Here is a 15,909-nt window from a genome sequence, read left to right on the forward strand (position 1 = left end):
AGGACAAAGATAACTACCCACATACACATTCACGCAACACTGGTAAAAAAAAAGACACACACTTCAATATGCCTCCGTATCTCTGTCTGAGTAAAACATCTGGAGGGCTTCAGTGAAAGGCCGGACTTAGCACAGGGGGATTTACCTACATTTATAGACAGTACACAACACGCCCCGAGCTATTGGAAACTATCCTGCGATATAGCCGGTGCAGTCGGGAGCTATGAGGGCACTGACACATCTTTTGTTCTGTTGGTTTTTCTAGTCCAGCAGGCAGAATTAGAAACAATGACTAGGGCTTTAAAGTGCTGACTATCAGCTTTAATTCGACGGTGCTTATACCAAGACCAGATTGTATTGTGATACAATAAAAACACTGTAGCATAGTGTGCAGTTAGCATTGTTGCTAAATAGCTCTTTCTGGTACACATGCATCTCATTAATACTTACTAACAGAGGCATCCAAATCTGACCAGCAACAGTCATGGAGGTCCAAAATATACAGTAGTTAAAAAGACCTGGGATAAAGTTACGTTTCCAAAGCAATCAATTCCTCGTAAGTCTGATACTTTGTTGTTTTCTAATTATAGTCAAAGAAAAGGGGGTGACAAGCCTCATTTATGTGTTTATCTGCATGTTTTTAGACATTATGTGTGGCACTACAAGTGTTTTTGAAGATACTGTACCATTTTCTTTACCATCTTTCCATTGTAATTGACTCAGAATATACCATAATTCAATTTTCTAAACAAAACATTAAGAGCAAACCATCAAACACATATAAGTTGGGGTCATTAAATCCTCTGGGTTTTGATCTCAAGACTAATTTACATCAGAATAACATTAGTGAAATATGAGACATAATGTGCATGCTCACTCTATACAGCTCCAGCACGTAATGTGCTTTTAATTGCGTGTAATATTGATGAGATTTTTACAACCGCCAAACTCATTAAGGTTTTGGATTAGACAAACAGAGCTGCCCTTTCATTAAGAGCACATTACTGTAGGTAAATCGAATAGAAAATCAATGAGTCCTGCAATAAAGCCTACCTTCACAAAGTGTACTGTTTACTGTATGTCCGATTGTTGCTGATTATATGTCAGAGTGGTGGTGTTTCAACGATAAAGTCTTATTGTAGTAATGTCAGTGGGGGTTATTATAATAAAAGTTATTATTTAGATGTTTGGATAGATGAAGGTCTACAGCGTGTACGATGCAGTCATATCTTTCCTCTCTTTGCCTGCAGGGAGTTCCAGGGGAGGGAGTTCAGGTCATGTATGCTAAAACGTGGGACTCAAAAGCTTTACTCTCTCAGAAAAAGACAATTGATTTCAGCTCGGAGGCAAATCTCTGGCAGTGTTCTGATTAGGGTATCTGAGAAGTTTGAAATCCCCCTCAAGCTCAACTTGTTTCTCCGAGGCTGTTTTTGCAACTATAGTGCTCAACAGTGTTTAAGCATGCTCTCGAACCTATTCCCGTCAGAGGAAATTGTCAATAATCAGAGACAACATTAATCTATAGTGAGACAACACCGTTTGTGGCAGATTAGTCCTGCAGAAAGCAGTAATGAATTGCTGTACACATCGCAAACTCCCCAAGTCACACTTAATGTATCCTGCGAACCTCTCTGGGTCTTTAAGAGGCCTTTAACAGGGTTTAATACAAACTCTCGAAAATGAATAGCTGCAATGAGCCGTTCATTGAGGGATGTTCTCCACTGCAAAGGTTAATAAGTTACTGCCACATAATTATGCATCTTGTAATCGGAAGAGTCTTTCTGTAATAGACCTCCTAAGAGTGAGTGTGAGTGGGCGTTTGTGTTGGTAATCTTTTGTCTCTATATCTGCCCTCGCCACTCCACATGACTTATAGTTCACCATTAAGCAATTTCATTTCATTCAAGTCAATACAGAATTATACTTTTCAGGAACAAATCAAAGTAATCACTCAGTAATGATTACCATGTAGTGTAACACAATGTATCTTAAGAACAACCTATGTGACATTTAACAATACAGAAAGATGTTACCTCTTTAAGTGGTATAGTTCAACAATTTTGGAGATGATGCTTAGTTTCTTTCATCATGACAGTAAGGAGAAAATACCAAGAGTACTCGTCTGTGGATCAGGTACAGTCCAAGGTTAGAGTTGGAGGTCAATTAGCTTAGTTTAGCTTAACATCAGGATTGAAAGGAGGGTTAAACTGCTAGAGCACGTAACTCGGGAATGAGTCCCACATCGACTTTAGACATTTTAGTTTGTATCTGGATTAAACAATTAATTAGTAGGTTTTATAATGTCTAGTAGAAAGTTATTTTTGAATTGTGGAGAAAGGCAAGCTAGCTGCCTCACTTTGCTTATGCTAGGCTAGGCTACAGGTTCAAGTTGATACAAAGACATGCAAATTGTATAACACGTCTTATCTATCTCTTGACAAGAACACAAAATACTACAGGTTTTGACAAAATGTAGATCTATCTAACTTATTTCAAAGTAATCTCCGTCTCTATGTGTTGCAGTGTTGAGCAACAAGTGGATGCAAGCAATACTTGAGGCCATGTGATTAACTGAACGGGGTCGAGAGAGAACATCATTTTTTAAATCTACATCAAATCAAAATCAGGATATTTAAAATGCATCCTCCCCATCCCCCTTTCTACCGTAACACGCAGGAGTAGAGGCCCACGTCCTGGAGGTCTGCAGGTCTGAACCAGATGGCATCCTCCTCCTTGCTCATGCGCACGCCGTCGAAAGAGATGGGCTCCTCGAAGTCGCTGTGGCCCATGCCAGAGCTGCGGTACCACATGAGACTGAGGCCCACACTCTGCGCCTGGCTGTAGTTGGCCCGGATGTATCCATAGAAGAGAGCGCACTTCAGCCGCACCGGCTCCCCCTGCAGCACCCGGTACTTCAGGTAGTCCACCGACCAATCTGTACAGCCGTCCACTGCAGAAACACAGAAAGAACGAGAGACATTATACAACACATTACGACGGTGGGTGTAAAATAATAATTAAGAAATAATTATTGCAGAGTGATTACAGCGCATATAAATTATGTGTTTACAGAAAAGGGTTAGGGAGATATAATGTATCTCCACATCACAAGAACATACGAGTGGGAAGAGGATCACAAGCACCGAAAAAATCCTCTTATTTTCACACTTAACAGATTTATTAGTAATGATACACTAATTACACGATCTAAGTATACATGTTTTACGGTGTGAATTCCATAGATGTTATCACCTCTTGTGCTTTCTTTCTGTTTTGGATTGCAGTTTTTCTGCTCAATGCTTCCTCTACCAGCTGCTCACACATTCAAGGCATGTGTGCCACCTCAGCCTTTGCAGAGACAACTTCAGACACGATTCTGCAATATCCAACCACACAACCACTGTGGAATCTAGGAAGGACCTATAAAATATCTCCATAAATGATGTCAGGCTCCTCCAAGTGCTCAGGCTGCAACACAGCTCCAATGTCAAAGAGTGCAAGGAGAGTTTGTTAACTGGGAATAAGCCCCGAGCTCTAGAAGCGAGGCGCGTTCCTTGTCTAACGGTTTTACGGACAGATATTTTCCTCAGGCTCTTCGTCTCACGGTTTTTGTCCTGAGCTAACAGGGTAGCTCAGCTTTAATCCACTCACGGAAGATACTTCACCCTGACCGGACTGAGAGTCTGGCCTACATGTCCATCTAGGTTAGTAAGCACACTACAGTGAAAGATCATTTTACAGATCAAATCACGTGCAATACAGCAGGAAACTGCATCGATCGTCCTCGTTTAGGAAATGTATACTTCAGCTGCTGTAGTATAACAAAGTGCAGAGAGGAAGAAAAAAAACTTAGACTGAGGGCACAGAAGCTGAAAGAACATTTGACAAAAAAAAAAGACAAAGACACTGGCACAGCCCCCCAGGCACATTGGTCTGTTCTAGTTGCAGCCAGCAGATCTCTCTCAATGCCCTGGCGGAGGTTAACCTATGGTCAGCTATCAGTCTCTCACTAATTAGCTTCCATTTGTTTTTCCAGCAGGTGTATATTAGGGAGTACATGTGTGCATGTGTAACCAGAGAGAGAGGAGGGGTGGGGGAGTGAAGTAGTGATGATGTGGTGAGATAAAGTAATAAGAACCCTGCTGTGTGCCAGTCTGTGAGTGATACAGAGCCTCACAGGGACAGCTATGCTTGTAATTAATACTCTTAATTACCAGAGAAGTAATGTGTGTCTGTGCGTGTGTGTGAGTGTCTGTGCGTGTGTGTGTGTGTGTGTGTGTGTGTGTGTGTGTGTGTGTGTGTGTGTGTGTGTGTGTGTGTGTGTGTGTGTGTGTGTGTATGTGTGTATGTGTGCGTGTGTGTTTGCATGAGCGTGCATTCCCTATACGAACGGTTGTCTGCCTAATTATGTCTGTTAATTACCAGTAGGCTGATCCACAAATGTGTGTGCGCTTGCATATGAATGTGAGGAAGTAAAATTGTGTGGGTGTGGGTGTGTGTGTGTGTGTGTGTGTGTGTGTGTGTGTGTGTGTGTGTGTGTGTGTGTGTGAGTGTGACATAATGTGTGAAACGCTGTCTAATTATCACTCCTAATAATGAGAGCAGGGCCCCTATAGATGCAAACAGGCACACGTGCACTTTCATGTGTTCACACGCACTCTACACAACTTGAGCAGTTAAGCACCTTACTGATGAACACTATTAAGAAGCAGTGTAGACAAGCTGTTTCTGAGATGGAGTTATATGGCTAAATTATTCAAGTACAACCCAAAAAACAAGAAATAAATCTCCATTTTCAGTTAATTTGGCAGGAGAAAAAACAGCACCACTCACTTTCATTTTGTGCGTCTATCTCCTTTGAACATTTAAGCATTAGGTGGGAGATAATCACCAGGGAAACGCTTAACCACAAACAGCTATGCCTCTCTTGACATTAGAGTGAGTTTCCATTGAAGGCAGCAGGTAAGTCCTCTGCCCTCTGTGCATTTCAATCTGCTAATCAGCAGGGACAGCGGACGTTTATTCAGACCTTTTCTTTCTTCAGCCTTTACACCTCTAATGGATATGACCTCTGCATCGCTCTCACAATCTCCATTTGTGCCCTCGCTGCCACAACAAAAACGATTTATTCTAACGAACTTGTACGCTGATTCACAATGAAAGAAAACATTTTATTCATAGACGGTGCGCCTGTCAAGTTTCTTTCACCGTGCAGATCTGCAGGCATGTGATGTCCGAGCAACAAACTTCACATGCAGAAGGGCGTACACACATAACAAGGAGACCTTTCACTCCTACAGACCTCCAATTTGGAGCTGTTTTTGACAGGAAATGTTATTAATTTGTACATTTTTACAACAAGTAAAATATGGATGCATTACAAAATCCACAGGAGAGAGAAAGGGGAGCTGTTGTTTAGTGCCGTAGCCTTTTGTGGGGGAGACCATATTTATGTCTGAAACTCAAAACTGTTTTATCAACTCAATTAGAGGCTGACATTTCCCACATCCCCACGCTGGGCCGGAAAATCAATGCTTCCCGCTGGAGGAATACTGCAGTCCTCACCTCTCACTCTGCTGACGGCACATGCACATCCACATCCACATCCACACACACAAAAACCGGATCACTCCCTGTTCCTGCCGGCACCTCTGGGACATCACACCTTTAGTAGCGATTCTGTTCAGCCACTCCTGGACAAGCCCAGAGTGTAAAGGATGTTTCCATATGGACATATCCCCACATGGCTGTCCGACTAAGGGAAGCCGGCCTCTGCCTGAATGAATCTCACTGCAGCACTGTAGGCTGCAGCACTCCTTTAGTGCTCGTCTGCTGCTCTAGCACGGCTTCATCACATGATGAGTAGGGCATAGGTATGGAGGGTGTAAGGAAAAAGCAAGGGGGGAATGTCAAGCTACAGGATGTATGTGTGTGTGTGTCACAGAAAGCTTATTACATTCTGTGTCGAGGCGGACCTGTCCATCTTCCTGTGACATTAAACCAAGGCAATAAATATAGACCCCTGAGCTACAATAAATTGACCCCCATTCATGCAAATGCACACTCACAACAAACATACACAATCGCAGAGCTGGCTCCCTTTTTTTCTCCCATAATCAAATATCCTTCAACAGTAGCGCCACTCAAGTGTGTCTCGTTTTCCTACTTAAATTGTGTCCTATACTCCCCCTCTCGTGTCTCTCCCCTAATCACTACCTGCACTCCTAATGAAGTGTAATTATCAGATGTTGGGTGGGCGGCAGGGTCCTCGCAGGCCAGGAAGACATCCAATGATCTATATGCAGATAAGTACTCCTAATAACTTTCCGTCTCTCACGTTCTCTTTCTCTCCTCCTCACCCACCCGGCAAACATGACTCCATCACCATCCCCCTATCCATACGACTCAATCCCTTTACATTGGCATCGATCTTTCGCCTCCCCCATTACCTATGAAGTGCTTTTTTAGCCAATACTTAAAGCGATACTCTCTTTAAATACAGTATAATCTGTAATGTATTTACATATAAAACAAATGTTACCTGAACAAACATGTATTTTAACCAATAAACCAAAACATAATAACTACCTATGGAAATCCACCTATGTATTCCTGGTAAAAGCTAAATATATGCTAAAGATCTCAATTTTTCTGCCTCAATAAGCACAGGAACTGTGGCTGACCCCTAAAGGTAATTGTGCAGGATCTATAGTAAATGGTTTACTGTGCTAGTACGCCCCGCTATAAGATAAAACACCACCCACAGTCTTTGGAAAATTACATGTTATTCCCCTTTTCTGCACACGCCACTGATGTAAGTCTTCTGCAGTGAGATAACACGTGGTATCTGATGTACAGAGAAGTCAGCGTACAAGAAAAACATTATTGCATTAGCATTTAAATAAGCACAGGTACCTAGAACAATGGGTAAAGCGTAATGACTGTGCTTTATTCTCCCTCTGTGGATCTCTCTACTTTAGCTACCAGAGTAGTTAATAAATGATCAGCGCAGTTGACCACAGTCCTAACCTGCAGTGGTGGATTAGCTGTAGCCTCTGTAAATCACTGTTTGAATTTTTATTTTTTAAAAGAATTTTCTGGGCTAACAGTGCCTTTAATAGAGAGAACGATATGAAAGGGGGAGACAGAGGGGATGCCACGCAGCACATGGTCCCAAGCCGGATTCAAACCCGGGTCCTCTGCTTGGGGACCAACCCCCAGTATATGATCCGTCAGCTCTACCAACTGAGCTAAATGATGGCCCAACTGTTTTTATTCTTAGCCAACAGTTCTCTGTGTGCCTCTTCTCTGACTTTCAGTCTGTCTTCCAGGCTGAGATTCAAGATAATGGTAGGTGTTAAAAGCATCCAACCCGAGTGAACTCTGCATGACTTTTCAGTGTTTTTTTTACCCGCCTGTTTCTGTACACATTTCCAACTGTTTCAGTTCAAAAAGGGTCCTGTAAGCTCAGTTACAGACCCAGGCCTTTGAAATTGAAATGACATTTCCTGCACGATTCAACAAACTTCAACCTGATAAGGAAAATAAGCTTCTGTCCCATCCATCTTTGTTGTCTGGGATCCAAAAACTAACCTGGTTATTATAGCCTGGCTTTGAAATGTCCCCCTCTGGTCCAACTGGGGCCTAGATAAGGTTTAACAGGAACTGACGTGACCTGAATTAACAATAATACCAGCGCCTTTCTGCATGTGGGTTGACTAATTACAAATAATGTATAATTCATTAATGTTTTGAAGCCAGAACCTACATTTACTAAAAGGTTATTGTAGCAATATTTTATGAATATCAATTATATATACATCTTCACATTATATGTTTCACTGAAGAGGGGGGGGGGGGTGAATTATTTTAATTGTTCTACTCTTAGTAACTTGATTTCAGACTCTTTAGTCTCTCCCTCTGTGCCACTCCAGATTTCTCTGTTTCAAAATCATTTTACTCTCACTGACAGTTAACCATTGTTCATTTATATGCAAATGTGGACAAATACTAATTATTTCTCTCTGAAGATGGGAACAAATACCTTTAAAACAGCGAATAGCATCCTACCTTTTATAAATCCAACTTACTGTCATCACTGAATAACACATATAGTAATAACTAAATGGATTTAACTTCAAATCTATATGTTGTCCCGATTTGTTTTCAATTCATATTATTTTACACAACTCTACATCTTTTAAACCTGCACTCATTCCTTTTTTCGTACATAATGTAAAGATAAAATAACTTGGTACTTTAAATAAACCATACACTCAAGGAATAGAAGTATTTATTTGGGGACTATGAATATCTTACCAAATTAAATGAGATCTGGGTAGCAGAGTTAGTGGAGATATCTTGGATTTATTAACCAAACAGCTGCTGAAGAAACGGATCAAACTATTACCATACTGCTTCCATTAGCATTTCATTTTAGTTGAAACTATACCAAGTAGTTGATAAATATTAACACTTAATATTCTATATAATTAAGGATTGAAGGACCAGACAGAGAGAGACACATACTGAGAGATGCAGGCGAGTGAAACTGTGATGTGATGTGATGTGATGTGAAGGCTGCATATGCAAAGCTAACAAGCAGCATGTCTGCCAGGCCTGCTGCTACACCCACCGACACAAACCCCCACCTGAACACCCCCATCCCACTGCCATCCCTATTGAAGCCCAAATCTCTCTGCTGTTGCTGATTGTTCAAATATGTATTGAGGAATGCATCTTATATTTAGCTCTTTCACAGCCCTGTTATTTAGTTTGGAGAGAGTTTTGTTCTCCCCCTCTTTGTAGTGAATTCTAGCTTATTTTCCTCTTCAAGTTACACCCAGAACCTGGAGTATTTTACACCAGAGGATTTCAAATGGGGAGGCACACGCCCGCAGGGAATAGGAGACACGAGGGAAAGATGAGTACGGTGAAAGGGACAGGTGTGTGCTGCTGTTCTAAAACAATTGGAAGCCATGATACTGGAGTTTGGCGTCGCTTATAAGCTGTTCAAACCCCTTGGAGGCGATTAAGGTAGTTTAAATACTTTACAACCTGCATTTTATGTCAGAATCCTACTCCTCCTAGAGTCATAAAGCACAGATGCATGCATATTTATGTTAGTTGCAGTGTCACTCACATTTCCTAAGCATTATGTTCAGTGAATGCTGGAAATAGAAGTCCATGAATTTCCATGAAAATCATTAAAAAAATCAATTAAAATCCTCCTGTTTTTAATTGTTTCAGCATCAATGTCAATCTATTAAAAGTTGTTCATCAAAATAGTTTATTCTGCAAACTGAAATGGTGCCATTATACGCATACATTTGAACAAATAGAAGCTGAAACAACAGATGATTCAAAACTAATGTGGCTGCCTATACTTCCTCATTTCATCCTCCAAAATCCACCGAATAATAGGACCTTTACTTCCAACACTTATCATCCCCTAATAAGAAGGAAGACAAAGATAAATTGCGACTAATATTTACCGGCGTCGGGAGCCATAAAATCAGTGAGACCTCTAACAATAGCTGCCTGTTTTGCTCTGATAATGTCACGGTAAAATTTCTGCACTTGTGTTGGAAGTGTCCTACTGGAAATGTCCTATTACTGTAACCTTTTCAAAATGTGTTTAAACCACAATGGCTGATTTACTACAAATTAAATATGTTCCACACTGCCTACTGTCTGTAATAACACATCTATTCAAACGGACAAAAACACAACAATACAACAACTCAAACATCGATGATATCATTTGGGTTTAGCTCTCATTAGACAGCTACTGCTATTAGTAAACTTGACTAATGACTAAACGTGTGATAATGAACTCTTCTTAATGTCCGCTGTTGTTGCTGTTATGCTCTAATGGCTGCTTTTCTCTCTTCCCTTTCATTTGATATACATTTGACTTGTTTCTAGCTTGTTGTTATAAAGAGTTGTTGTTGTTTCAATGAAAAAAGATCAAAGAAACGACTCAAAGACAAATAAGAGCTGCTCACTCCCTTTGAATTGAAACATTCATCCCCATTATACATATATGTTTTAAGTTCTTGTATCTCAGCCATACGTGTTTATGAGTGTCCACATCAGTGCGATATTCTCATAATATCCCACTGCCTGTAAATTAAATCAGAGCCTTTATTTCCTCTGCCTCTTGCTTTATTAATGTTGGTTCCTGACTTTATTTGTAGTCCACTATGTCATTTATGCCGTAACGCACAGCAGTGTTACATTAAACCACTCAACCTGCACCCGAAGACCACGGAAAGCATATAGGGAACAAAAGGGAAAATAAAGTAAATCTTATTTATGGCACTGGAAGTTGACATTTGCATACATATTGGCAGAGTAATTTCAAAGGCAACATGAAGCTTTTCAGAGATAAACCAAAACAATACCTAAAAAATGAAGCAAATCCTGCACAATGAGATTCACCCCACAGAAACTAAGCAGGTGTTCTGGGGGAAATTGCAGGGGGATGCACTTGCTGCGAAGATAAATGGAAGAAAAAAAGAGGATGGAATCTGTAAATCTACATATACAGTGCATTATTAAAAGTAGTTTATAATCAAACTTTCAAGTGTGCCTGAAGGTGACAGCCCTATTGTTTCATAAAAGAAACCAGGGTGAGTTTTTTGCCCTTGACCAAGTTCAGCACAGCTCACTCAGATCCTTTTAATAACTCTCCAATTGACTTCAAATTAACCAGAACCCGTTATAGAACAGAAATGTCCCCTGTTGTGTGAGAAAGGGTGTCACTGAGACATTAGCTTTTTGACTTTACCCTCACTCTCTCTCTCCTTCCCCTGCTCATCCTCTCATCCTTTCTCTTGCTGATAAAGGGCTCTTTTTAAGGAGAACAGAAAGCTTGTCAGGATTTGGCCAGCTGGAGAAAGTCATTTGAAGCCCAAATTGATGCGCTCAGGACTCTCAATAGTATCTCTCCAATAGTGGGGGGGGGGCAGCATGGAGGGAGATGTGGTGGCCGGGTCATTGTTCCTCGTAAATGGCTCTTTATTTCATAGGCAAAGTTGGGAAATGAGCAGCACCGTTCATGGCTGCTGCTGCTGCTGCTGCTGCTGCACCGGGGAGGACGGCCATGCGGAAAATGAAACAGTAAGAAACAGGAGCCCCTAATATCTTAACAACAAGAGAGTCTGCAGCTCCCCTACATCATGGGCAGTTTTACTGGTAATGGAAACACATGCAAATAAAGTCCCTGTAAGTTATAAAGCCAAGGCTGTGTGTTAGCACCATCCATCATGCTGATGGGGTGTGGGCAGGCTGTATGGACATGAATCTATATACAGCCTGACTGGCTGGGCAAAGCCCCTTGGACCATGACTGGGAAGAAAGGCCTGAAAGGGGAGAAGCATTTCAAATCAGATGATGCAAAGTGTGTGTGTGAATGTGAGGGAGTCTCTGTGTCTGTGTATGCAGGTGTCAGTCTGCTGTGTAGTATTAAAATGCCAGCAATTTCTTCCTCCCTCTATCTTTGTTTGTGTGCCGCTGCTCTCCATTGTGCAGCTGTGATCCATGAGATTCAGGCTGAGCTGTCACTCCGCTAATCTCCCCCAGTAGAAATACAGCTTGGAAAATGTCATCTGAGCATTCAGAATTGTGTTTACACTCGCTGCAGGTTCCATCGCTTCTAATTTGACAAGTCATTATCACCCATGCTCCTCTCCCTCTTCCCTCTCGCGGCCCCAGACACAAAAATAAAGAGGAGGAGGAGGAGGAGGAGGAGGAGGAGGAGGAGGAGGAGGAATGAAGGAGACAAAATAAGGGCACTGAATTCCACTCACGGACACTCAATTGTGCTCACCATAATCAGGTAATCCAAACATTGATGCTGGAATAGGGAGGATTATTGTTACTTTCATTACTTTACATAGGCTGTTCCTCTTCAGGTGTCTCTGTAAACTTCCCATCTTAAAAAAAAATGAATTCCCTAAGGCCTGATTACGTTTATAAAATACAGAAACAGACAGAGAGCCCTTCTGGTGAAGCTGTGGGCTGTTGGGGGGGGAAGAAAAGGCAGCTGGTGGCTATATGTGAGCAAGGAGAAGCACATGGCTCCACACACCCTCAGGCCTGCAGGGAAGATAGAAGTGACAATGGCTGGAAAATAGTGGAATTTCTCACACAAAAAGTCCCCAAAATGGGAAAAAAAAAAATACATAAGTTGTTGGTGAGTTCTCTTCACATCTGACCCTACTGTAACCGGGAAACTGTTTCGGCTTTGGAAACTGTTGTGCTCTTAAACTGATTGAGGTTCGGTTAAGTTTATGCGAAAAATAAAATAAGAACTTAGTAAAGAAAGGGAACATTTCTCACCACGGGAACACTAATGATATAACCGCCGTTGTCCTGGTAAAGAAATCGACATTTGATTGATTGTATAGAAACGATGACTAACTTTATGAGGAAGTTGCACCACATCTCGCAGCTTGATCCAATCTGTCAAACAGACGCAGGCGCTCTTTGAACCGACCGCACTGATAAATACAAACAAAAAATCTGCCCATTATGAAAAACTTCCCCAACTTCCCCTGTCTCTTGTAAAGTTGTGTACGCCACAGGGTTTTGATATCCTCAGGGTTTGTGGACGAGCGAGTCTCCTGACCTCTATTAGCTGAGCGTACATCTTACAGCCTGAGGGGGAAATCTCCAAAATACACAATCTAAGTTCAGACGAGGACACACACACAGAGAGGAAATCAGGTCTTACCGCTACCAACACTCACGGTTAACGCTGTATTTCTGGTTCACTGTGCCAATCCCTGCAGATCAGCCCTTGACCTCAGATGCGAACTCCATTGTGACTATCAGTGGAGCTATCCGTGGTGCTGAACGGTGTAACGTGCGGGTTACTGCGAGGCAGACCACAGTATGTTTTATTAATGGTAATATAGAACCGCCTCGCTTCACTGTCAGGTTCGCTGTAGATGAATCAGTACGATACTTTTGGTAATTAATGTAAACCTTTCATTATTTAACATGTTTCATAATGCATTTGAATGGTTTATTCATTTATGCCATTAAGCCTCTCACTTATACCGTATGCATTTTGTCTGAATAGAAAACTCCTATAGAGGTAAATGCTTATGTCTGCATTTGTATGTTTTGTCCGTGCAGTCTGGTTTTATAAATCACATTTTGATTGAAGTTTGACTCATTTTCTCTTGTAAATTTCAATTTTTTTCCGGTCATGTTTGGAGTTTTTTCTTAACTCTGACCTCTAAACAAATCAACACAGAATAAGAAGAAATCTGTTCAAATAAATAAATAAATGAATAAATAAAATCATGGCCAAGGTTGAATAAAAAATGTGATGCTAAATCAAGGTGATAGCAGGACCATGAGAGAGGGGTTGGAAGAGGGAGGGAAGCACCCATCCGTCTCTCCGGTCAGTAAAGACACGTCTCCAGTGAGGGCGACGCTCGGGGCCACAGAGGATAATGACACTACTGCCCTGAGCTTGGACCCAGGCACCATCCCTATGATCACAGGGATACACACATACACACTTTCCATTCCAAACTTTTCTTTAAATCAGTATGTCCCCTAAAGAAAGCTGCTATGAACGATTGGTCAGCTAGGTCTATCCATCGGGCCACACTCATCATCTGCTGCTGGTTATTGACTGTTGACACTAAGTTGAAGTGTCGCTGGTGTTCAGACGTAATTGATTTCTCCTATTTCACCTCATCTTCTCTGTGTCTCTTTATTTCAGAGGTTTCTTCACTTCTCTCTCTTGTTGTTTGAGGTGCTATCAGGGTGGTAATAAGGTCAGTGATCCACAGAGGGCAACAACATACAGAACATGGCTTAGAAACACTAGCATTGATAGAAATGTGAATTCCACTTTCATCCTCCCCAAAAATAAAGTCCTCTCTCTCTCTCTCTCTCTGCTCCACAGGGGGGAGGATCATGCTACGGGATGAGGCCCCAACAGAGCTTCACTCCCTTGGTTTCTTGCCATGACACCTTCCAGCTTACACCCATCGATCCCCATTCGATCCCGTGTTCATCCCCTTGTGAACGACCCTTATTTAATCCCACCTTTCAAACTCAAACCTTCTCACCCCAATGTCCCCGACCGTGATCTATAGTCCAATCAACTCATTTGCATAAATAAGTGTAGTGGTCTTTGTTAGTCTAAATGTACCAATAACATCAGAAAGACTTAAAAAATGGTGGTTAATGTGTGTGAAATGTGTGGTATTGTGTATGTAACCGCCCTAATGTACATGTGCCATCTACAGTATGTGTATTACACCACCTTTATTGAGGGAGACGATAAATGAGCAAAGGCTGGTGATGAAAGAACATTTTCAATTAAGATGAGTATGAAGCCTGCATCATTAATAATGCAAAAATCATTACCCCCATTACAATAGTGCCCCAGTTTAAAGGAACTGTGTATATGCATGTGTGTTTGTTCCCAAGCTTTTGCATGCAAGCGTGTGTCTCCTGTGTAAGTAAAATGGATTCCTCGAGTGATTCTGTGCCAATAATTCATCCCCAGTAATGGCCAAAGGAGAAGAGCTTTGCAGCTTCTCAGAAACCTGCACAGCTTGTGTGCGTGTGCATACTGAGAGTGCATGCTTTGCTGCACCTGGATGCATGCGCAGGGACAGGAGCGTGAAAGTAAAAGAGACCAAGGAGTAGAAACCGACAGAGGACGCTCTGATAGACAGACTTGTTCGATGCGTTCTTCTAAAATATTTATGCAGCTGGAGATTTCTGTCCCTGATTCTAAAGCCAATTAAATCTCTAAATGAATGTGTTTGTGCCGGAGCCATGAGGGGAGGTGGCAGCAGTATGCAGAGGCACAGAACAACACTGCAACCCAGTCTATATTTTTAAACTGACACACACCTACAGTAAGCGGCATTAACATACAGTGAGAATATATGCACAGTTCAGTACTTCATAGTTCACTGCAACACAATAAACATGAAACTTCATGTGCCTATTTGCTTTATAGATGATCTCCTGAGTTTAATGCTTCGACAAACTCACAACATTAACCTGCTCGCTAGGAATTAAAACAAACCCCTTTACGTCTAAAGCTGTTGAATTATTCAGCGGCCCGCCAATAAGGAGCGGTGCTAGAGAGGACGGGGGCCTCTGGGTGGGCACTTCCACGACAAACGACACAGACGCTAACATGCACTGCTCTCCAGTGGCACACACATTAGTCTCGAGAAGTTAACTCTTAAACCTCCAGGAAACAATGGCCCACGAGTGGTTTACTGAGATGTAAGAGATGATCTCTGCGACAGAAATGAACAGAAATTATACCCACAAACATAACATGGATTTGTCCTCGCGCCGTCTCTGAGCTTCCTGCTCTCCCTCTGCCTGGAGAGCAGGGAGGGCAGTGCCTGTGCGGCGGCTTTAAATAGGAATTAGCAGCGTTTCATTGTGATAGTGATTGAGTATGGGTCCCTGGGGTGGGTCTGCTCATTGTTACCAGGCCTTGTAAATCTACGGTAATCCTCCCAGTGCAGGACAGAAACACACATGATTGTTGTACATACGCACATGCATGGAAATATTGCACATGCATGCTTATTTCTCTCCGACAAAAAAAGGAAATAAGCAAGTATGGGAAGTGGGAGTCCAATTCTAACTGATTCTTTTATTTGGTACATCGGAATTGACATTCAGAGCCCTGGAAGTGTGTCTCTTGTGGTATGTGTGGATATAATAATTGTTAGGGAATATTTTGCTTAGGTGGGTAACCTTTGATACAGTTCACCATTTTCTCCTTGCCAGTATATGACCGAGCACAAGCTGACATGAGATATGTTTTGTTTAGGGACATCTAGAAGCCCTTCTTATATGGAACGTAGGTTTCCTGACGTACATTCTTTTCCAATGTGCGACAGC

At 41.8% G+C, this 15,909-nt stretch overlaps 1 protein-coding gene across 1 annotated transcript in view; it reads right to left on the reverse strand.

The window, feature by feature from the left end:
- Nucleotides 1-15,909, reverse strand: part of il1rapl1a (interleukin 1 receptor accessory protein-like 1a) — a 152,975-nt gene that overhangs the window by 87,981 nt on the left and 49,085 nt on the right. The window contains 1 exon segment of the mRNA XM_063887579.1: nucleotides 2,665-2,950. Within this exon segment, the coding sequence (XP_063743649.1) occupies nucleotides 2,665-2,950 (286 nt within the window).

Source organism: Eleginops maclovinus, chromosome 7 (assembly GCF_036324505.1).
Source record: "Eleginops maclovinus isolate JMC-PN-2008 ecotype Puerto Natales chromosome 7, JC_Emac_rtc_rv5, whole genome shotgun sequence".
In the NCBI taxonomy this organism is placed as follows: Eukaryota; Metazoa; Chordata; class Actinopteri; order Perciformes; family Eleginopidae; genus Eleginops; species Eleginops maclovinus.